Below are 22,275 nucleotides of genomic sequence, written 5' to 3' on the forward strand. Positions count from 1 at the left end.
GTAGGGGACTCAAGCCATGACCATCGCTGTGGGAGCTGGGACTCAGGTTGGGACTTGGGGTGGATATAGAAATGAGTGGAAACTGAGAGGAAAGGTCCAAAGATGCAGACTCCAGGGTAGTACACGCACATAACAGTAGCGTGGCAGGCTCTGACGGTAGAGCACATGTGGGTACGTTTAGTTCTAAAAAAAATTCCTACATTAACAGTCACATCAAATTTTCGGATATGTAAATGGAGCATTAAATGTAATTTAGAAAATAATTAATTATACAATTTAACTGTTTCATTCGAGACGAATCTTTTAAACCTAATTGATCCATAATTGAATATTAATTACTAAATAACAACAAAATATACTATAATACCAAAATTCAAACTTTTCATCAACTAAACACAACCGTGCTTCTCTATTCTAACCACCGGCAGTTGCACCTTCAGTCGACAAAGAAACAGCAGCTCTTTGTCTCCATCGAGTCTGCGAGCTGGATGGACACATACTACAGATACAGCGTCTCCATCGCCTCAATCGGATGTTCTGACCCGCAGCGATTTGCAGCTGCGTGGAATGTGCAGTTTTCCAGTCAATACTCAGCTCCAACGGCTACAAGATTTAAACAGTTTTTGCATCCACGTTATATATATATATATATATATATATATATATATATATATATATATATATATATATATATATATATATATATATATATATATATATATATATATATATATATATTAGAATCACACAGTACAACGAAGACGCCCACAACACGCACGCACACTCACACCCTATGAATACACGTACGTAAACCCTACCCCTATGAGCACCTCCGAATGACTGAGCACCGGCAGATGGATTTAAATTTTTGTGGGTAGCGTCCCACTGGACCGTCGTACCATTGAACTACGAGGCAATTGGCATCCACGTTTTTTATATGAGGCTCTGGGGCAATTTATCCTCCGTATTTTAACACGGGCCGGGTCTTTAATGGGCCTAAGGCGCGTTGTGTTTTGTACGGCCCAAATTTCTGCTCTACCTATTGGCCGCTCCTGGCCCAGTTTTCTGCGGCCCAGTTTTCAGTACGAAAATTGAAGTTCACCCGGGGCTAAACAGAAAAAGGAAAGTACTTCTTGTTTGCAGGAGACGAGATAAGTAGGCTGCCGGTGGGCGTTCCCTGATCCGAGTGAGTTCCGTCCGATTCCGACGAAGAAGAAAACGAAACGCCGCCCAGCCTCGAGGAGAGAAGGCGCACGCGACGCGAGCACATGCGCCGTGGTCCGGGGAGAAGAGCAGCAAGTAGGCATTTTCACCACGCAAAGCGATTCGTGCCCGGGGGAGATCTGGTCGGGTCAGGGCGCGACCCGGCCTGCCTTGGACGCCACGTCCAAGCTAGGCACCCGATGCGGCGATGCCATTGCCACCCATCCCCAGCCGCCGCGCATCGTCGTGCGCCCGCCCGCCCTCCCGGCCTCGGCGAGGTGGCGCAAGTATATAAAGCCAAAAACGCTAGGCTTCCCCCGTTCCATCGTCCCCTACCTACTGAATCTTTTGTCGCCCCACTACCTATCCCGTCGCCGTCGCCTATCGATCGATCCTTCTCTCCACCAGAAGAAATCCCCCACGCGTTCCGATCAAGTTTCAGTTGTCGGAACAGGAAGATGGGTAAAACGTGGGCGCTCATCACCCACCTCCACGCTCTCGCAGGGTAAACGATCTTCACTGCAGTTGCGACTAGTGACTCTGCCATGGCTGGTCGGTGATCGGTGTTTGATTTATTCCTTGTCTTCGTTTGCGTGCAGGCCGACTCTCACTCTGATTTACCCTCTGTAAGTGAGCAATGATCAGCCAGGCGCCCAGGCTGCTGGTTCATCAGTTTCTTTTCTTTTCTTTTTTTTTTACAATGGTGCAGCTGATACATGTGTGCAAGATGTTGATGTGGATCATCAGGTACGCGTCAATCTGCGCGATGGAGAGCACGTGCAAGCTGGACGACGAGCAGTGGCTGGCCTACTGGATAATCTACTCCTTCATCACCCTCTTCGAAATGGCGGCCGAGAACGTCCTCTACTGGTAACTTGTCGCTCCGTCGCGGCTATTTTTTGTTTCTCTTCGGCGAGAAATGCCTGCTGACGCTGGCCTGGATTTTCAACTGTGAAGTGTACAATGTCAGCCATGAACCATCCTGATCGAACATCATACACTAGTAAGAACGCGATTGATCTGTCCTTCCCTGGCAGGATACCGCTGTGGTACGAGGCGAAGCTGCTGCTGGTGGCGTGGCTGGTGCTGCCGCAGTTCAGGGGCGCCTCCTTCATCTACGACAAGCTCGTCCGGGAGCAGCTGCGGAAGCACGGGGTGAGGCTGCACGATCGCCACGGCCATGGCCCCGGCGCCTACCACCACGAGCCGCACGCCCTCAACCTCAAGGTATGTGTGTGCTCGCTCGCGCGCGCCAAGCGTCTTTAGTTTCTTGGATTGCTTCGTTCGCTCACGCGGACGCTGGCGTCTCACGGCGCTTGTTTCCCGAACGCGCAGGCTGAGCATGGCGCGCACTGAGGAGCCCCCTCCCTGAAACATACGCTGTTCGTCGGAGAAGTAACCTGACCGGCCGGAGTGGTTCCCTCTTGCCGTAGATTGGGGCAAACGGTTTGCACCAAACCGTTTGTGCTGTAACAACATTGCGAGAACGCTAGGAATTGCTGCATCCACCAATCTGTGCTCAGCAAGCTAACTCCGATGGTCCTGATTGTTCAGCTGGAGGCGCGCCCCTGTTCCTTGTCACGAATAAATCTGAACAGAAATTGCATTGCTGTGCATCTCAAATTGAACTGCAGAGATACTTCCGACAAAGCGTTTTCCATGTAATGCTAGCACAGCAGCTCATTCACGCAGCTCATTCCGCGTAGGCGACACGGGCGGAACCCAGACGGCCGCCGCCGCCGCCACCTCCACGCTCCCCCCACCGCCGCGCCGCCTGTTGACACTAATCTGCGCCAACACACTCGAAAGCGCTAAAACGTGCGGATCGTCGACACGATCTTCACCAACGGGCTCCCTGCGCACAGACCGGTCATGGCGACCGGTCAGACCGGTTCTACAGAGAACGCCGCGAAGACCTAAAACCTCGAGCTCGGGTGGGACCCCGTCGGAGCTCGTGGATCTAGGGTTGCTCTGAGGTCAGTAGGCTACTCAGAACATCCTCAAACGCCGTAGAGACGAGCGAAGAATAGCAGATGGGGTTGGAAAAGCTAGGGTTTCAGAGAAATAAAAAGTAGATGTATTTTGTATTGATTCGATTGGGAATACCTCAATCGGCCTTAGCCTTTATATTTGCCGGGGAAGTCGTACCCCTTCTCCAAGTCAGATTACACAAAGTTTCCATAAATAAAACAACTCCTACTCGGACTAAAACTGGGCAGACCGGTCGGCCTCTGACTTGCCAAATTTGGCTATCAACATATGCCTCTCTGTTTTTTGGTGAGTTTCACAAGCCAAAAAGCAAGAACTATCCTAATATACATGTTTTAGATAGAGCATACAAGTCTAAAAATAAAACTAAGGGCGATATCTAATACCGACTATCTTCGTCTTCACGCACTTTGCCACATGTTAGGATAAAACTTCTTCAAGTATCTTCCATTGATAGCTCTAAGTAGACTCTCACCTTGCATCGTCTCCATCATATATGAATTACCGGAGATGACCTTGATAATCTTGTATGGACCCTCCCAATTTGGCAACAATTTGCCAAACTTGTTGCTTTTCATCCCAAGAGGCAAAATTGTCTTCCAAACCAAATCTCCAACCTGAAAAGATTTAAATTTTACCTTCTTGTTGTAAACTCTAGCCACCCGAAGCTTGTCTTTCTCAATTTTCTTCAAAGCCTTCAAACATTTGTCGGTCACCTCATCAATATTATCCATCATCAATATTATCCATCATCAAATCATGGTAATCAACAGCGGAAAGATTATTTTGTTTCGCTAGTCTATAAGCGTCCAGATTTACCTCAACAGGCAAAATGGTCTCTTGACCATACACAAGATCAAAATGAGTAACCTTAGTAGCACCATGTCTAGATATACGATGAGCCCACAATGCTTCGGATAACACTTCATGCCACCTCCTAGAATTTTCTTCTATCTTCTTCTTCACAAGTTTGATCAAAATCTTATTACTAGACTCGGCCTGCCCATTGGCCTGAGCATAGTATGGAGATGAATTGAGCAACTTAATCTTGTAAGATTCGGCAAAGGCACGCACCTCTTTTGATATAAATGAAGAACCTTGATCCGTTGTTAAAGTTTGTGGAATGCCGAATCTATGAATAATATGCTCAGTAATAAACTCAATTACCTCTTTATGTGTCATGTTCTTCAAAGGAACTGCTTTGGTCCATTTAATGAAATAATATGTAGCAACCAACACGAAGCGATGTCTCTTTGAAGATGGATGATTAATTTGTCCAATGAAATCCAACCCCCAACCTCGGAACGGCCATGGTTTAATAATAGGATGCATCAACGCAGCAGGCACCAATTGCAAAACACCAAACCGCTGACATTCTTCACATCCTTTGTAGTACTTGAAACAATCGGACATCATGGTGGGCCAATAAAAACCGGCTCTTCTAAGTAACCACTTCATCTTGGGAGCCGATTGATGTGTACCACAAATATCTTCATGAATGTTACTCATGGCAACTTTGGCCTGATCTGAGCTCAAACATTTAAGAAATAAATATTCGGCTATTCAATGATAGAGCTTATCGTTGACTAAAATGTTTTTGAGTGTCATCCGCCTAATATCCCTTTCTGCACCGCGACCAGGATCTTTAGATAGGGGATTACAGGAACCCTCCAGTCTTGATCTTCGGCTTTAGTGATGAATCACATTTCATAGCCGAATTGGTGTCAGACCGGTCTGAGCGGTCAGACCGGTTGAATCGACCGGTCGAACTGGTTCGTACAGAATCTGCAACTCGGCTTTTGCGTATGAAAAATATTTCTTCATAATTGCTTAACCAGATGCTTGATTAGCCAGAGCAATAGCCTGTCCATTCACTTCCCTTGGTATATATCTTATAACAAATTCATCAAAAGAAGAAATAATATCGAGGTACTTGTCAAGATATGTATTTAAATATCCATTGTATCATTAGCATACCTTGAATACTTGCTGCACCACCAGAAGTGAATCACCAAGGGCTTCAACATGTTTCACGCCCATAGATTGCAGAAATTTCAAGCCAAATAAGAGCACCTCATACTGAACTTGATTATTTTTTGTCTCCGTATCAATAAGTCATCGGCTTATATAAGTGATGACATACTCTATGTCTTTGGTTTCTTGAGTCAAAACAACCCCAATGACCTTGTCTTCAGCAACCACATAGAGTTTGAACGGAACCCCTCTCCTAGGCGCCTTGAGAACCGGAGGTGAAAACAAATATTGCTTAATATTCTCAAATACTTTTTTGTTGTGCTGCCCCCCAAATAAATTCAATTTCATTATTTAACCGAAGACTAGGAATAAGAGCATCAATATGTCCCATTACAGACAGTTTGCCAATTTTCTAGCTCTAATTGAAAAACTTCTAATTCGGCTTCTATTCGCTGATGTTAAAATTTTCAATTGGCTCAAGAGCTCAAAAACATAATCAAAGTCTTGAGCGCCCCTTGCAAACTGATCTGTTGTATAGAAATTTCATAATGTAAATTATTAGCTGTCAATATTTTGCCCCCCCCAGCACTTAAATGTCGTTGAGCTCCATATTGCTGTGCTTTTGGTGTAGCCTCATGATCCACTAGCTCCTCATTGCCTTTTACTGAAAATGCTAGCGGTGTTTCTCCATCTCAAAGAGCCGAAACAGACATTGCCAATTTAGCTTCTGTTCTGCTGCAACCTCAACCGGTCTGTCCGGTTGCTCTGGGCGGTCAGACCGGTCGCTTGTACCGGTCAGACCGGTCACCTGAGGCGGTTCGACCGGTCGTGCTGATTGGTCAACTACTTTGACCCTCCATACCTTGCCCTAACGGACCATAGATTTGTAGTTGTTGAATTATTTGTCCCTCAGCCTCTTGAACTCCTGGTCCTCCTTTTCCTGAGCACGTAGACGCTGCAGCTTTCTTCTTTGAGTACGAGTCAACCCTGGAGGACACCATCTTGGTTGAAAGTACCTTGATGTTGAACTACTGCTGCTGGCCTCATGATCATTAGCCATGATCGGCCTTTGGATAGAAGGATTGACCGATTTACTAAAAACCATCGGTCTTGTACCCGCATCGCTGACAACCACTTTGATATTGCCGATCTGCACAACATCATCGGCTTCAGCTTTCTCTGGATCAAGAGTGGGTTGTCCCTCTTCTTTCTTCTCCTTGACACGGTAAACCTGTCTTGGAGAATGAACTTTGCCCGGCCTCTGATGAGACTGGTCTGACCGGTCAGTGGTGACCGGTCTGACCGATGCAGGCTGCCGCCTCTGGCCTGATTGGTTGAATCTCAATCGGTCGTGCACTGGTCGTGAAACCTTGCCGAACACAAGCCTTCTGTGATCCTCCTCCCTATGGTGATATGGTAGGTGTAGCATCGGATAACAATACATCCAAATTTCTTTATGCCCCCATATAGGACAAGAAAAACCCGATGCCGGTGACGCCCATGACGTAGTAGCATACACCTTCTGAGGAGGGAACACTGTAGTGCTATCACCCCTATGCTTGCTGGATTCTCCAATAGGAAAAGAACGCTTGCCTTGACACGGAGGTGAACTTGGCTCTTTTTTTAGTGGACGATCTTTTGGAGCGGCCTTTGTGTACTTGTTCAGTAGCTAAGCAAAGGTGAGCTTCTTCTTTGTAAAACTCTCTTGCACCTTTAACTCATTAACCTTCCGAGTATCTCCTTTCGGGCGCTTAGGCTTGAAAGTTCTAGGCCGGCCTTTTGTCTGACCGGCTTGACCGGTTGAGGCGACCGGTCGTGCCTGGGCAGCAGTCCGACTCGTGTCTCATGAGGAACTCTCTTGCCCCCGGGCCTTGAAGCTTTGATAGTAATCTTCAATGACTCCTTTCCATCAAGAGTCTTCTCCATCGTCATTTCCCTAGCCTGAATCTTGTCATTGATATTTTTCGGCCTTGGCTCACCAATGATAATATTTTTTCCTTTTGCTCCTTCGGCTTGTTCCGGCCGATTGAGTACCTTGACATTATCCAAATCAATCATATGGACAGGGAATGACGTCTTGTCATCTTTTACCTCATGCATTACCAATCGTCTTTCATTAACGGCCGATTGGATTTTTCGACGAAAGATATTGCAATCATTAGTTGCATGAGAAAAAGTATTATGCCATTTGCAATATGCATGCCGCTTCAGCTCCTCAAGCGGCGGTATGACATGAGATAACTTGATGTTTCCGCTTCTAAGCAATTCATCAAATATGCGATCACACTTAGAAACATCAAAAGTGAAACGAGCTTGTTCTTACCGATTCTTTGGAATCGGCTTAAGCCATGAACAAGAACATGGTTTAGCATCTGATGGCCATATGAATTCAGCAACATAAGCTTCCTTTTTCTCATCATCCGAATCAGATTTACAATCAACATGTATAGGCCGATGAGTATTATGGGCATCTTTTGCGCTCTGGAGTCTAAATTCTAATCCCAAGACTTTCATTTGCAAATAATTAACAGTGTGGTACTCATAGCCTTCGAGTTCTTTTTTCAAATAAGAACGCAAACCATCAAAAGTCAAATCAGCCAATTCTTTTTCAGAAACTGTAAAATTGAAGCATCGGTTTTTTATATCTTTAAACCTTCTAAAGTAATCCGAAACAAGTTCATCTTGGCCTTGCCTAACCGATGTCAAATCCAACAGTTTAGCTTCATTGTGCCCATTATAAAAATGATCATGAAACTTACATTCCAACTGATTCCAAGATTGAATAAAATGCGGGGCCAACGAAGAAAACTAAGAAAAAGCGGTTCAAGTCAAAGATAATAAAAATAAGCAAATGCGCAAAGCCTCATGGAAACCAGCTTTTCCCAGTTGTAACAAATATTGGTCAATGTGCTCTCAAGGTGTTCTATTATCATCACCACTGAATTTCACAAAATTAGGAACACTAACCAGCAGGAAAAGAAACTAAATCTAATTCAACGGGATATGGCTTTTGGTATAATGTAAAATTACCTATATCCCCACTGAATTTGGTTTTCACCGCACTAGCCGGATCCTCTTTTAACCTAGCGGGATCGGCTTTGCATCTACCACTCATGGATGCTTGTGCTACAGAAGTAAGACGATGTTCTATAGAATCATCTTGTACCATCGTCTGAACCGAACTTATTGGTGCACGCCCAAAATAATTTCCATGTACACTATCAAAAATCGATTCGTGTGGAGAACCAGATTCTTGTGAAGGACAAGGCTGCACACAATTTGCCATCTCATTGGTTCGGCTAAGGGTTGCCGAGCAAGGAGTAGACGTGTTCGGTGTAGATGTTACTGGGCTGACCACCATCGCATCGGTCTGACCGGTCTGTTGGACCGGTCTGACTGGTCCAGCCGCATTCGGCTGTACCAGTTGCAATGGTGATGTTTGCCCTACAAAATAGTTCGTCGGCATGCCATATAGTGTTTCTTGAACCGATGCTGGCGTAGCCGATGAACTAGCAGTCTGGGAAGCACAATTGTCATCTACAGATTTACCTTTTTATGATGTCTAATTGATCTTTTAAATCATTCATGGGCTTATATATATCAGCAATCTTCTGATCCATAATAGATGATAATTGGCTAAACAAGTCGGAAGATGAAGTGCTTACATCGCTTATTACCTCGACTTGCTTATTCTTGAACGTGAAGGAGGGCATCACGAAGTCTTGAACCCTCGTGACCTGGCCTTGCTGATTTTTTTTGAATGCCTTCAAGAATTGTGATTTGAAGTGCTCCCTGACCACCAAGTAATCTTGGTGCTCCTCCTCGCTGAGTTCCTCAATAGATGTGGAGATGTTGCCTTCGTCGAGGTCGGTGATGACGCCCATCTTTTTTTTTAGAACTAGATTAGATCGGTTTAAAAACTAGATTAATCTGTCCCTAGTGGAGTCGCCAAAAAGTATGTTGACACTAATTTGCGCCAACACACTCGAAAGCGCTAGAACGCGCGGATCGTCGACGCGATCTTCACCAACAGGCTCCCTGCGCACAGACATGTCAGACCGGTTATGGCGACCGGTCAGACTGGTTCTACAGAGAACGCCACGAAGACCTAAAACCTTGAGCTTGGGAGGGACCCCGTCGGAGCTCGTGGATCTAGGGTTGCTCTGAGGTCAGCAGGCTACTCAAAACATCCTCGAACGCCGTAGAGACGAGCGAAGAATAGCAGATGGGGTTGGAAAAGCTAGAGTTTGAGAGGAACAAAAAGTAGATGTATTTTGTATTGATTCGATTGGGAATACCTCAATCGGCCTTAGCCTTTATATTTATAGGCCGGGGAAGTCGTACCCCTTCTCCAAGTCGGATTACACAAAGTTTCCACAAATAAAACAACTCCCACTCGGACTAAAACTGGGCAGACCGGTCTGACCGATCGGCCCGATCGGTCGACCTCTGACTTGCCAAATTTGACCGTCAACACCGCAACCTGAGCCGGCCGCCAGATGCCCCCACGGCTCGCGAGGACGGTGGCGGCGGGGCTGCCCTCTCCTTCCATCTTCTCCCGACGGGCGCAGCCGCTGCGAGAGATGGAGGATGCCGCCTCATCCCGGGGCGGGCGGCCGGCGCCGGCGCCTGAGTGGCCGGATCCGTGGCTCCCGCGACCGGATCTCGTGGCCTCGTTGGTGGATCTACTGCCGTGGGGGTGCGGGTGCGCGTTGGCGTCGAGTTGTGGGCCCATGGTGGCGCGTGCTGGCATGCGTGCAGGTGGCGGTCGGGCGCGAATGGGTGTGGCCCGCGGTGGCGTAGGTGCGCGCTCGTGGCGGCGGCGGCGGCTCCCGCGGATGCCCAGGGGCGCGGAGTCGGCGGCAGTCGGGCGGGCGCGGCAGCCCTCCGCGAGGCGGCTGGCCACGGCTCTGGCGTTGCCCCGGCCAGATCCATTGGCCACGCGACGGGAGGCTTGTGGATGTGCGTGGGGGGAGGCGCCGGTGGCAGCGGCCGGCATGGACGGCACCGGCGGCGGCGGCGGCCAGCGCAGGTCGACGGTGGTAGCGGCGGCTGGTGTGCATGAAGGCTGGGGCTGCTGTTGGTGGCTGCGGGCTGGGGCGCGCCCATGGTCGGCGTTCGAGTGACGGGATCTGAGGTGAGGCGGTTGGTGCTCCTCGACGGTGATGCTGGCCCGGCGCCGCCTTGGTGATGGGGTTAGGGGCTGTCTGGTGCATGCTTGTGGCGCCGTGGTGGTGCTTTGGGCTGTGCCGAGTTTCTTCCGGTGGAGGCAATGCGGAGGCGAGGAGGAGTGGGCTACTGGCTTGGCCAAGAACGTGTGGCAGGCATGGTGCTGAGTCGGGCGAAAGCCTTCACTGACACCTTTGTCAGTGGCGATGGTGGCGGCGCACTTGTGGCATCGTTCTCCATGCGGAGGGTGCCATTGTGAGGCACCATGTCCCCTGCTGCTACATGGGGCTCTCGAGGGTGAGAACCATGTCCATCTTTGGACGTGCGACGGCGGTGCCATTGGCGTCATGCCCTCCTTGGAGGCGCCGCATCTGAGGCCCGCCTTGGTTAGGTAGTGGCGTTGGTTGGTTGGTGGTCTTGCTCACGCGCAGCGGCAGAGGATGTGCACTTGGTTCGTGTTGACAGGGAGGTGCAGAGGACCCATGGGTGCTGGAGGTCTTGAGCTGGCGCGCTTGGTGCTGTGGTGACCCCGGTGTCATCTGGGCGGAGGTGTCGCTCTCATAGCGGTTTCATATATCTGAGTCCTTGGCAGAGTAGTGCGAGGCGGTGGGCGAGGCGAGGCCCCCACGCAGAGTGGCCAAGATCAGTGATTTTCATTCGCGTTGCGACAGGGGTGTTCTACTGATGCTCCTTTGGGACAGGGGGATCGATGATCGTGTGTGTGGCTTGAGGGTGATCTCCCATGGTGGAGGAGTTCGAGATGCCGCTCAGGCTTGCAGCGGGCCGCAGCTTTTGGCGTGGCACGGCGTTGGCGACGACGGCGCAGTTCGTGGCGGCTTCTTTTGCTTCCTCTCCCAGTTTGTGGTGGTGTAGTGTTTTGTTGTGTGTGTTGTTTGCATGCGTCGTTGGTGTGGTAGTGGTGTTTGCTTCGGCGCATTATGTACGAATGCTTCTTCTTCTTATATGATGTGGCAGTGCTCGTGCCTTTTACGCAGCACGTGCGACTGGCACCCCGATTTGTGTAGGGAGTAGGTCAAGCGGTTGCTCTCTTGCCGACCATGGGCCGCCTCACCTAACGGCCCCGCTCGAAATGTCTATAGATAAACGTGACTTAACCCAATAGATGCATCGGCCAGGCTTGGGCCGTGATTTCCATCAACAAGGAACATTGGGCGGTGCACGACCTGCATTTTTCGGCCTGGATCAAGATCCAACCTCCAAAAGACAGCAATTGATGCATGCAACAGCCAAAAGGCGGGCATGGGCCAAAAGATTGGGCTTAACGTTAGGCCCATGTTAGGCTCCATCCAACATATGTCTGTACCAAACCAGGGCATTTTTTTAGGGAACAAACCAGGGCATTTGGTGGGGCGTCTAGTGGTCGCCTTCTATGACTCCCTGTGATTCAATCGCAGTCACCACCGTGCGCCCGCCCCTTGCTCCCTCGGGCCTCTGGTGCCTCTGCCGCCACTCTCCGCTACCACCACGCTAATTTTTTTGGGCTGTTGCGCTGCTTTCTCCTCACCCCCGCCGCTACCAAGAATCCGACCCTACTTGGTCGGCGGAGCTCCCGCGCCGCCTCGCCCTCCGCCGACCAACCCACTCCACCATCGGGCCGCCGCCTCCCCCAGCCCCCTCCTCTAGGTCCACTGGCCATTAGAGCCTCGGTAATCCCGGAACCTAAAGTCCGCCGCCATCCTCCACCCCGGCCGCCAATGACCTCGTCGGTGGCCATTCCGCCCACCCCTCCCCTTCCCCTAGCTCGCAACCCCCGCCGGCGGCCGCTCACCCCTCCCCTACTCAAGGAAGAAGATGAATAGTGCCGGCCGACGGCTTCTGTGACGCGTTGGTCCCATTCGCTCGCGCGATAAATAGAATTCCCGGCATTTGGTTGCCTACTTTTCCCACAAGCGTGGATGAGAAACTAACATCATCAAGCACATAAACGTGGCTCGTACATATGTGCAATTCCAAAGCCTTGTGAAGGTCTCGGGGAAGTCTCGACTAGAAGAGAAAGCTTTTTTATTAGGGTTAATTGGATCCGTACCATTACAATTATTTGAGTTTACTGATAGCGACTAGGAAATCGTTTACTAGTTAGGAAGTGAACATAAGGTATCAAGAGGTACCATTACAATTCATCTATTTCGAACCATGCCACTATAATTTTACAACTCTGCGAAACACGCCACTACTTACCCTTTCGATAAGGTATCAAGAGGTACCATTACAATTCGTCTATTTCCAACCATGCCACTACAATTTTACAACTCTGCGAAACACGCCACTACTTACCCTTTCGATATATTTATTAAAATTTATGGACCAAAATACCCCCAAGTCTTCTTCCTCTCATCACCCCTCTCTTTCCTTCCCTTCTCTCTGTGGGCAGAACCCCTCCCCTCACACAGCTTGGGCGTCAGTGAGCTCCGTGGAGCAGCTTCTCCTGCTCGACGCGGCTCCGAAGGAGGGTTGGTGTAAGGATCGATGGACCAAGAGGGGGGGTGAATTGGGCCTTTTTCAAAATTCTAAAGCAATAAAACAACCTTAAACTATGCAAGGCTAGTAAGGCTCAATTCACCAACCGGCTAAACAAAGCAAACTACACAAGCTAACAAAGATATGAAACTAAGCAAGGTAGAGCTAAGCTATGATCTCTAAGGTCAAGCACATGAAAGAAAGCATGAAAGTAAGTGCTTGAAATGAAAGAGAGTGCAAGAGACAACCGGATTTTTCCCGTGGTGTCGATGTGTTGGCACACACCCCTAATCCACGTTGTGACACTCACTAAGAGTCTTGTCACCTCCCATGTCACCGAGACTTGGGCGCTCACTAAGAGTCTCCGTTCACCATCCCGGCGTGGTGGAGCTCAAGCCACGTACAATCTTCTTCTCCGGGCTCTCACAATCCTTGGCAAGCTCCGCGAGAAACACTTCGATCACCAAGATCGTCTAGGTGCTGCCAAACACCAAGAGTAACAAGTTCCTAAGACTTCACTTGACCTACACTCAGTTGGCCCTAGCTCAAGCACACTTGCTACACTTGCAATGGATGAGTTCTTCAAGGTTGAAGCACAAACTAAGCACTAGATCTTCTCTCTTTTGCTCAAAGCTCTATCTCTTCTTCTCAAGGGTGGCCTCAGGTTTTCAAGGTGTCAAAAGGCAACTGAAATGAACCAGGGGGTACCCTTATATAGAGTGGAGGAGGTCACATAGCCGTTGGAGGTTTTCTGCAGAAAAACCGTGACCACCGGAAGAACCGTCGGTATAGAAAATATGGGCATCGGTTCAACCGGTCTCTCTGTGTCAAAGAAGTAGCCGTTGGAGTTCTGACACAGTATCCACGCTTGCGTCATTGCACCGGTGCATGCTCCGTAGGGGCATCGGTTCAACCGGTGCTGAAGAGGTTCGCTAATCAACTCAAACAAGCGTTCTGGAACAAAGTACATCCAATGCACTGGTGCTTTGTTTCTGAACCATCGGTTCAACCGGTGCTGAAGAGAAGTTGGAGTCCATCAAACATGCTCTCTGGAACAAAGGACTTTCATTGCACCGGTGCTTTGATTTCGGAGCGTCGGTTCAACCGGTGCTGAAGAGAGGTTGGAATCCATCAAAACATGCTCTCTGGAACAAAGGACTTTCATTGCACCGGTGCTTATCTTCTTGACCATCGGTTCAACCGGTGCTTTACTTGATATCTGCCTTCATCCAGAGAAGATGGACCGACAGGGCATCGGTCCTTCCGCCATGCATCGGATGCTCCGATGCTTGTGCACCGGTTCAACCGGTGCTACTGATTTTCTTTGTTTTCAGCTGTTTTGACTTGGATTCGAATGTGACTTTGATTGTTTCTTCTTCCAAGAGTTGTGTTGACTTCTATTGACCATCTTTTGCTGTTTTTGAGTGAGTGTGTAATATGTCTAGGGCCAACTCAAGTTTGATCAAGCTACTAACTCATGAACCCCTCTTAATAGTGCGATCACTACAAAACTATAAAACCTATACTAACCTAAGTGTCCTTCTCAACCTTGTGACACTTAGGACTAGAAAGATCCTTAGCCTTGACAAATATAAGTTAAAAGCCGAGATCGCCTTTTTGAATGACCGAAATTGAGGGGCCTCTTTTGACATATGACCAAATGAGCGATAATGATCTATTAAGCTGCACAAACTCATTAGTCACAATAATGGTTGTCATTAATCACCGAAACATACCTTGAGGGCCTAGATGCTTACAATCTCCCCCTTTTTGGTGATTGATGACAACACAAACATAAATAACGAGAGAGCGAGAAAGATAAAGCAGGAAAAACACGAGCAAACCAAAAGCAGGACCAAAGAGCTCAACGGCTCAAACGAAATCCATAGATATGTCTCAAAGAGCGGCATACTCAAGCGACAAATGTACATATCCATGAATTAACACCAAATGTGATACAAAGAATCAAAGTCCTGATAACTACGAGCTCTCTCTCTCTTGCTCTACCCTTCCCCTAACTCTCTACCCTCCCCCTAACACCTCTCCCCCTTTGGCAACAAAGCACCAAAAAGGAAGACAATCTAATCCTGAGCAGGAGAAGGCGGGGTCTTCCGGCTGGGTCCGGTGGAGAACTGAGCGGCGGAGTCGTCGGCGTCGTCGTCTGTCCAGTCGTCGTCGACCGAAGAAGACTTCTGCTCGACCGGAGTCGTCGGAGCAGCAGAAGTAGCTGGAGTAGCGGTAGGAGCTGGCGCGGCGACGATCGTGGAGTCCGTCGGAGGAGCAGACGTGACGGGAGTCAGGTCTGGCTGAGTGGGGCGCACGACGGACGGACGGAGCACCTCGGGCTGAGAAGGAGAGTCGAACGTGAGTGACTGAGCCGAGGGGTGCTGGAGCTGGTGTAGGATCTGCTGCTGTCTATGAAACTCTGCACGCTGCTCGGCTGTCCAGACACTAGGCTGTGGAGCAGGAGCCGAGGGCAGCAGTAGGAACAGGACTGGCAAACAACCCGGTCGGTAGAAGTGGTGACACCGGGAAAGATGACAAGGGTGTCTGCATGAAACCCCCAGCAGGTGGAGGAGGAGCAGTGGGGTCGAACTGGAGCTGCTGGGGTGTAGGGAGCTGAGGCTCTGGCAGTCCAGTGTGTCGGTACAGCTGACCGAAGCATCCCGAGAAGAAGGTAAACATCTGCTGCTGGATCTGGGACTGCTGCTGAAGCTGTAACCTCATGGCCTCCTGCTGCTGTCGAATCCCCTCAAGCACCAGAGTCTGGGCCTCCTGCTGGCGAGCCTGCTCGGCCTGCATGCTCAGCTGAGCTGCTACTAATCTGTCCTGCTTATCTGAGAGCTGAGTAAGAATAGCAGCGAGTGCATCTGGCTGAGTGACCTGAGCGGTGGAGACTGGAGGAGCGGGGGCTCGTGCTGCACCAGAAGATCCTACCTCATCATCATGAGCTCCTCGAGGGACGGTAACAGTGGGAATGAAGTCCTCGTCATCCTCCGAGTCCTCTGAGTCAGCGATCAGGTAGTGTGGGAGCTGGGCCTCTGTAGCTGCTAGTGAAGCGTCCTCGGCTGCTGTCGGATCATCTGCAACTCTGCCCTCAGCCAAGAAATGCTCATCCAGAACCCGCTGTGCTCGGCGCTGGCCTCTCGAGCCACGACGACCATCTCGAGGAGTAGCTGGTGAGTAAAAACTGAACTGTGTCCTCGAGTGCTCCAGCTCATCCATGTGCTCATTCTGACTTAGCTGAGCCAGAATCCAACAGATCCAATGAGCAAACGGATGCCGACGGTGAATGTCATGCCATCCAGAATCACATCCTCTAGCTCGCAGATAAAGAAGTCGACTAGGTCAAAGTCACGACCTGTCATGATATAAAGTAGGAGCCACTGCTGCAGAGCTGTGATCCCCTCGTTGTATCCAATCCGGAACAACAGACTCTTCCTAAGAGCTAAGTGGATAGTGTGCGCCATGGGAGTCAGCCTGTCCGGAGTCCTCGGTGTGCCAGGCAGGAAGGGCTGCTGAAAAAGAACACTGATCTCCTCGTCAGAAGGGACATGAGACTCATGAGGACGTCGAGGAGGTACCGTGCTGCCATAAGCCTGATAGTGTATGAAGTGTGGCTACTCGGCAATCTGAACTCCAAGATAGGTAGCCAGTCGTGCTCGGGTCAGACGATAGTGCCTCTCCTGAAACATGAAGTCAATAAACTGCCGGTCCTCCTCAATAAACAGAGTGGCGTAGAAGACTCGAACCCACTCTCGAATATACCTGGACCTCTCACTGAGTAGAGCAGGCAATCCGACATATCTCTCAAAGAGAGGAAGCACTGGAGTCCCACCTGCTGCTACACGCATAGCTACCCAGTGGAGCATCTTGTGCTCACTAATCTTGATGTCCAACTGGCAGTAGGTGTGGTAAAAAGACTCCTGAAGCAGAGTGTAAAAACGACGATCAACTCCGACATCCCTCTGCTCGGGAAACCACTGCTCCGGGGTCACATAACGCAATCTCTTGACCCTAGGTCCTGGTATGCCCCTGAGATCAAACAACTCAACCTCGGGCAGCTCCTCACCACTGTCCTGACCTCCTATCTGAGTGTCACTGCCGGTGTGCTGCTGCTGTTGTGCATGGCCTGCTCCCCTCTGAGTGCCACCACCTCGAGTCCGTGGACGTGAGCGGGACTCAGGTGTGGCCTGAGCTGTCTGAGTACGTCCTGAGCGACGTAACTGCTGCTGTGGCTCCCCCTGAGCCTGAGGATCCCTGATCCTGAGTGAGCCCTGCCTGTTAGCTGCATCTGCCACTGCCTCGGCCTGCTCTCGCTCACGGTCCTCACGGGTGCGCTTCTTCTTTTTCTGCACAACCATCTTGCTCTTGCCCTTCTTGTCACCAGCCATCTGACATAGAGAGTCAAAACAAAGTTTTGATTTGAGCCTATGACGTGAAATCTAGTGGATAGCAGCCTTGATATCGATGACACACTAAAGGATTTAAAAGATATCTATGTGAGCATGTGCAAAGATAAGTGACAAGATTCTTGTGTGTGTGATCAAGGCACTGATATATGTAAACATGTGTGCAAAAGATGATGAAACAAAGGAAATTCACTTTGCAACAAGGTGTAAAGGTCATACCCTTGCAAATCAAGGAAGAAATCGAAGAAAAAACCTAAGAGGCAATTTCTCGAGCACCTTGAGTGCGCCTGATCAAGGGGTGTAGGGAGTGAGACAGAGCTCTTGCTGCGGCTCGAGTAGGGCGAAGGAGCAGGGGAACGCGCGTGCGGAGGTGCTGCGAAGCGGCGGCGCTGCTCGTGGAAGGCGACGGCGCGCGGTGCGGGCGGCGCAGGGGAGCGCAGGGCGGCGCAGCGTGGCGCGGGCGCAGGCGCGGCGCGTGCGCGAGCGCTGGCGCGTGGTGCGGCGGCGAAGTTGGGCAGGAGCGGTGCGCGTGCGGCAGTGGAGGGGCGTCGCGGGAGTGGCGGCGGCGAAGCGGCGTACGGGCGCAGGGGTGCAGGGCGGCAGTTTCGCGAGGAGGAAGAGGAACAGGAGTGAGACTGACGCGTGGGCCCGTGGAAGGATTAAGTGAAAACAGAACGGACGGGCCCGCCAACCCTAAGCACCGGAAGGTCCGATGGTGCAGAGAAAAGGCCGTCGGTGTAATCACCGGTGTAAGTTTGACCAGATCTGAACGAGATTGAAACGTGGTCAGAAGGGCACCGGAAGATCCGCCACTGAGGCACCGGAACATCCGATGGGCGTCGGTGTATCTGCAGGAGTAAGGTCCAGAGGCTATGCAAGGCCCATTTACTCCACGCAGTAGCACCGGTTGAACCGATGCTGAAGCGTCGGTTCATCCGCCATACATCGGAAGCACCGGTGAGCCATCGGAGTAATGGCCGGAGGTTGTTCCAGAGGCGTTGCAGAAACCTAGCCATGAAGACTTAAGCACCGGTTGAACCGATGAGATGAAAAACACGGCGTCGGTTTAACCGGTGGTTAAAGAAATTTTCTGCTGAACTACAAACTCTACTTCTGATCCAAAAACTCAAAGCCAAAGCCATAAACACTCAGTTTTGGATCATTTTCGAGAGATAACCTCACCCCTCAAACACTCAAACTAAATGCTCGCAAGCTTTTATATTAACTTAGGCAAATTAAGAACCAAGCGAGGTTTAAACACAAAAACCAAATGTATGAGCCACTTTGCCTATGAACTTAGAGATTTAAACTTTAAGTTCGATAGGACGTGACTCAATAGGCATGAAAGCACAACATTGATCTTATCACTCTTGTGGAGATGATATATCATATTTAGCATGAATATCTTTCTCGAAGTGTGATTTGCTCCCTTGTGATGCTACTAACGTGATGCAATGCCAATGCAAAGCGTGAAATTAAACATGGATGCATTCTATATGACAAGCACATGCATTGCAAAGTTTAAATCTATCTTGTCAAGTTTGAACCCTCGTCAAGCTTCTTCATGATGAACCATTCTTCATGCCATGAGCAAAACCAAGACCACCGGCTCATGCAAGACCCATGTTCATCACTATCTTGACAAGGTTAGACAAGCCCCTAGCACATGTACATATGAAATGCATCTATATGACAAGGCAATTATATGACGTTAGAAGCATCTAGAACGTTAAGCTCACTCCTTAGCCTAACAAAAGTACTCTCGTCTAAAGGTTTTGTGAATATATCCGCCAATTGCTCCTCGGATCTCACACCTTGTAGAGATATATCTCCTTTGGCTTCGTGATCACGCAAGAAGTGATGGCGAATATCAATGTGCTTTGTGCGAGAGTGTTGAACCGGATTTTTGGCAATTTTTATGGCACTTTCATTATCACAAAGGAGCGGGATCCTATCTAGTTTCACACCAAAGTCCAAAAGGGTTTGCTTCATATATAGGATTTGGGCACAACATGCACCGGCCGCTATATATTCCGCTTCCGCGGTGGACAAAGCCATGGAATTTTGCTTCTTACTCGACCAAGAAACTAGAGAACGCCCAAGCAAGTGGCAACCCCCGGAGGTACTCTTGCGATCCACACGGCTTCCGGCAAAATCCGAATCCGAGTATCCCAAGAGATCTAAACTAGCGCCTTTGGGGTACCACAAGCCTATGCTAGGGGTGTGCTTGAGATACCGAAGGATCCTATTCACAGCCGAAAGGTGTGACTCCTTTGGGTTAGCTTGAAAGCGGGCACACAAGCACACACTAAACATTATATCGGGCCTAGATGCGGTAAGGTAAAGCAAAGACCCTATCATTGAACGATAGAGGGATTGATCAACCGGTTTACCGTCCACATCCAAGTCGAGATGCCCATTGGTTGCCATGGGTGTCTTGATTGGCTTGCACTCATCCATCTTGAACTTCTTCAAGATATCTTTAGTATATTTTTCTTGATGGATGAATGTCCCTTCCTTCATTTGTTTGACTTGAAAACCAAGGAAGAAGGTCAATTCGCCAATCATGGACATCTCGAATTCCCTAGACATCATGGTAGCAAACTCATGGCTTAGTAAATCATTAGTTGAGCCAAAGATAATATCGTCAACATAAATTTGACAAATGAAAAGATCCACGTTGACGTCTTTTGTGAACAACGTGGTGTCCACCCTCCCGATCTTGAAGCCTTGCATGATTAGGAAGTCACGAAGCCTCTCATACCAAGCCCTTGGAGTTTGTTTTAGCCCATAGAGTGCCTTGTGCAACCTATAAACATGGTTAGGATTCCTCGGATCTTCAAACCCGGGAGGTTGCTCAACATAAACAAGTTCGTTAATAACGCCATTTAAGAATGCACTTTTCACATCCATTTGATACAACTTAATGTTATGATGTGAAGAGTAAGCAAGAAGGATACGGATAGCTTCAAGTCTTGCGACCGGAGCAAAGGTTTCACCAAAATCCAAACCTTCGACTTGAGAAAACCCTTTTGCCACAAGTCTTGCTTTGTTGCGTATCACCACCCCATGTTCATCTTGCTTGTTTCGAAAGACCCACTTGGTGCCGATGATGTTCTTGTCTTTTGGAGGAGCTTCGAGGACCCATACTTCATTGCGGGTGAAGTTGTTCAATTCTTCTTGCATGGCCATCACCCAATCCGAGTCCTCAAGTGCTTCCTCTATGCTAGTGGGTTCAATACAAGAAACAAACGAGTGATGTTCACAAAATGAAGCATGCTTAGAGCGAGTTCTTACTCCCTTTGAAGGACTACCAATGATTTGACCAATTGGATGATCCTTGGAGATGCGACCATGCTTCACTAGCGGTATTTGCGTGGATGCTTGTTGGGGTGGATCTTGTGTGACTTGTGCTTGTTGTGGAACACTTTGCTCTTCTTGTTCTTGGACTTGGGGTGTTGGTGTTGGCACATCTTCTTGAGGTAGTGGATCACCTTTTTCTTGATCTTCATCCATTTGGGGCGCCGTGGAGGTGCTTGGTGTAGATGAGGAAGGTCCTCCCCCTTGATCATTGCCTTCACGCACCTCTTCCGGCTTGATATCCTCAATGGACATATTTTTCAAAGCTTCATCAATCTCCTCATCACCTACATTTTCATAGCCAACAACCTCCTCTTGGGAGCCATTAGATTCATCAAACTCCACATCACATGTTTCTTCAACTAACCCGGAGGTTTGATTGAATACTCTATATGCTTTGGAGTTTGATGCATAACCAAGAAAGAAACCTTCATCACATCTACTTTCAAACTTACCGAGCCTTTTCTTCTTGTAGATGAAGCATTTGCAACCAAAGACTCGAAAGTATGATATATTTGGTTTCTTCCCGGTGATGAGCTCATATGGAGTTTTCTTGAGGAGTCGGTGAGGATACACTCGGTTGGATGCATGACACGCCGTGTTGATTGCTTCCGCCCAAAACTTCTCGGACGTGCCATAATCATCCAACATTGCTCTTGCTAGGGTGATGAGTGTCTTGTTCTTTCTTTCCACCACTCCATTTTGTTGAGGCGTGTAGGTGGCGGAAAACTCATGCTTGATGCCCTCTTCATCGCACCATTCTTCAATCTTCATGTTCTTGAACTCGGTGCCGTTGTCACTCCGGATCTTCACAATTGGGGAGTTGTACTCCCTTTGAGCTCTTCTTGCAAATGTCTTGAAGAGTTCCGGAGTTTCACCCTTATCGCCTAGAAACATAACCCAAGTGTAACGTGAAAAATCATCAACGATTACTAGGCAATAGAGGTTACCACCAATGCTCTTGTATGTAGTTGGACCAAAGAGATCCATGTGAAGTAGCTCGAGCGGCTTGGAGGTAGACAACATCGTCTTGATGGGATGATGTGTTGCAACTTGCTTCCCGGCTTGACATGCTTTACATAGCTTGTTCTTGTCAAAGGTGACGTCCTTCAAGCCGGTGATCATCCCTCTCTTGTGGGCTTTCTTGAGGTTGCTCATGCCAATATGAGCAATTCTTCTATGCCAAAGCCACCCAAGAGAAGACTTGGTGAAGAGGCATGTCATGGTGCTTGTTTGCTTTGAAGAAAAGTCCACTAAATAGATGTTGCCATGCCTAAACCCTGTGAATACCATTGACTTGTCTTCTTCAAGAGTTACTACAACACCATTCTTGTCAAAGGTACACGTTAGTCCAAGATCATATAATTGAGCAATAGAAATGAGATTAAAACTAAGTGCTTCTACAAACAAAACATTTGAAATAGATAAATCTTTAGAGATAGCTATTCTACCCAAACCTAAGACTTTCCCCCTTGAGTTATCACCATAGGTGACATGTTCATGATCGCCGGGGTCTTCAAGAGAGGTGAACATGCTATCATTGCCGGTCATGTGTTGAGAGCAACCGCTATCAAGTACCCAATGTTTTCCACCGGCTTTGTAGTTCACCTACACACATGAGAATTCACTTTTGAGTTTTGGGAACCCAAACAAGCTTTGGGCCTTGCACATGTGTGACAAGAGCTTTTGG

At 48.9% G+C, this 22,275-nt stretch overlaps 1 protein-coding gene across 1 annotated transcript; it reads left to right on the forward strand.

The window, feature by feature from the left end:
* The first annotated feature begins 1,506 nt into the window (after positions 1-1,506).
* Positions 1,507-2,853, forward strand: LOC120658869 (protein HVA22-like). Its single transcript, XM_039937011.1, has 5 exons — positions 1,507-1,708; positions 1,803-1,829; positions 1,951-2,073; positions 2,241-2,430; positions 2,539-2,853. Exons 1-5 carry the CDS (start codon positions 1,662-1,664, stop codon positions 2,557-2,559), a joined length of 408 nt encoding a protein of 135 aa, XP_039792945.1. The 5' UTR covers positions 1,507-1,661; the 3' UTR covers positions 2,560-2,853.
* Positions 2,854-22,275: the final 19,422 nt, after the last annotated feature.

The sequence above is a fragment of the Panicum virgatum genome, chromosome 2N (assembly GCF_016808335.1).
Source record: "Panicum virgatum strain AP13 chromosome 2N, P.virgatum_v5, whole genome shotgun sequence".
Classification (NCBI taxonomy): domain Eukaryota; kingdom Viridiplantae; phylum Streptophyta; class Magnoliopsida; order Poales; family Poaceae; genus Panicum; species Panicum virgatum.

Excerpts from the sequence above, each read along its gene's own strand:
- LOC120658869 (XM_039937011.1), top strand. The coding sequence starts at position 1,662 with ATGGGTAAAACGTGGGCGCTCATCACCCACCTCCACGCTCTCGCAGG. Across the intron at positions 1,709-1,802 it reads CACCTCCACGCTCTCGCAGG|GCCGACTCTCACTCTGATTT; the intron begins GTAAACGATCTT and ends GTTTGCGTGCAG. Across the intron at positions 1,830-1,950 it reads CTCACTCTGATTTACCCTCT|GTACGCGTCAATCTGCGCGA; the intron begins GTAAGTGAGCAA and ends GTGGATCATCAG.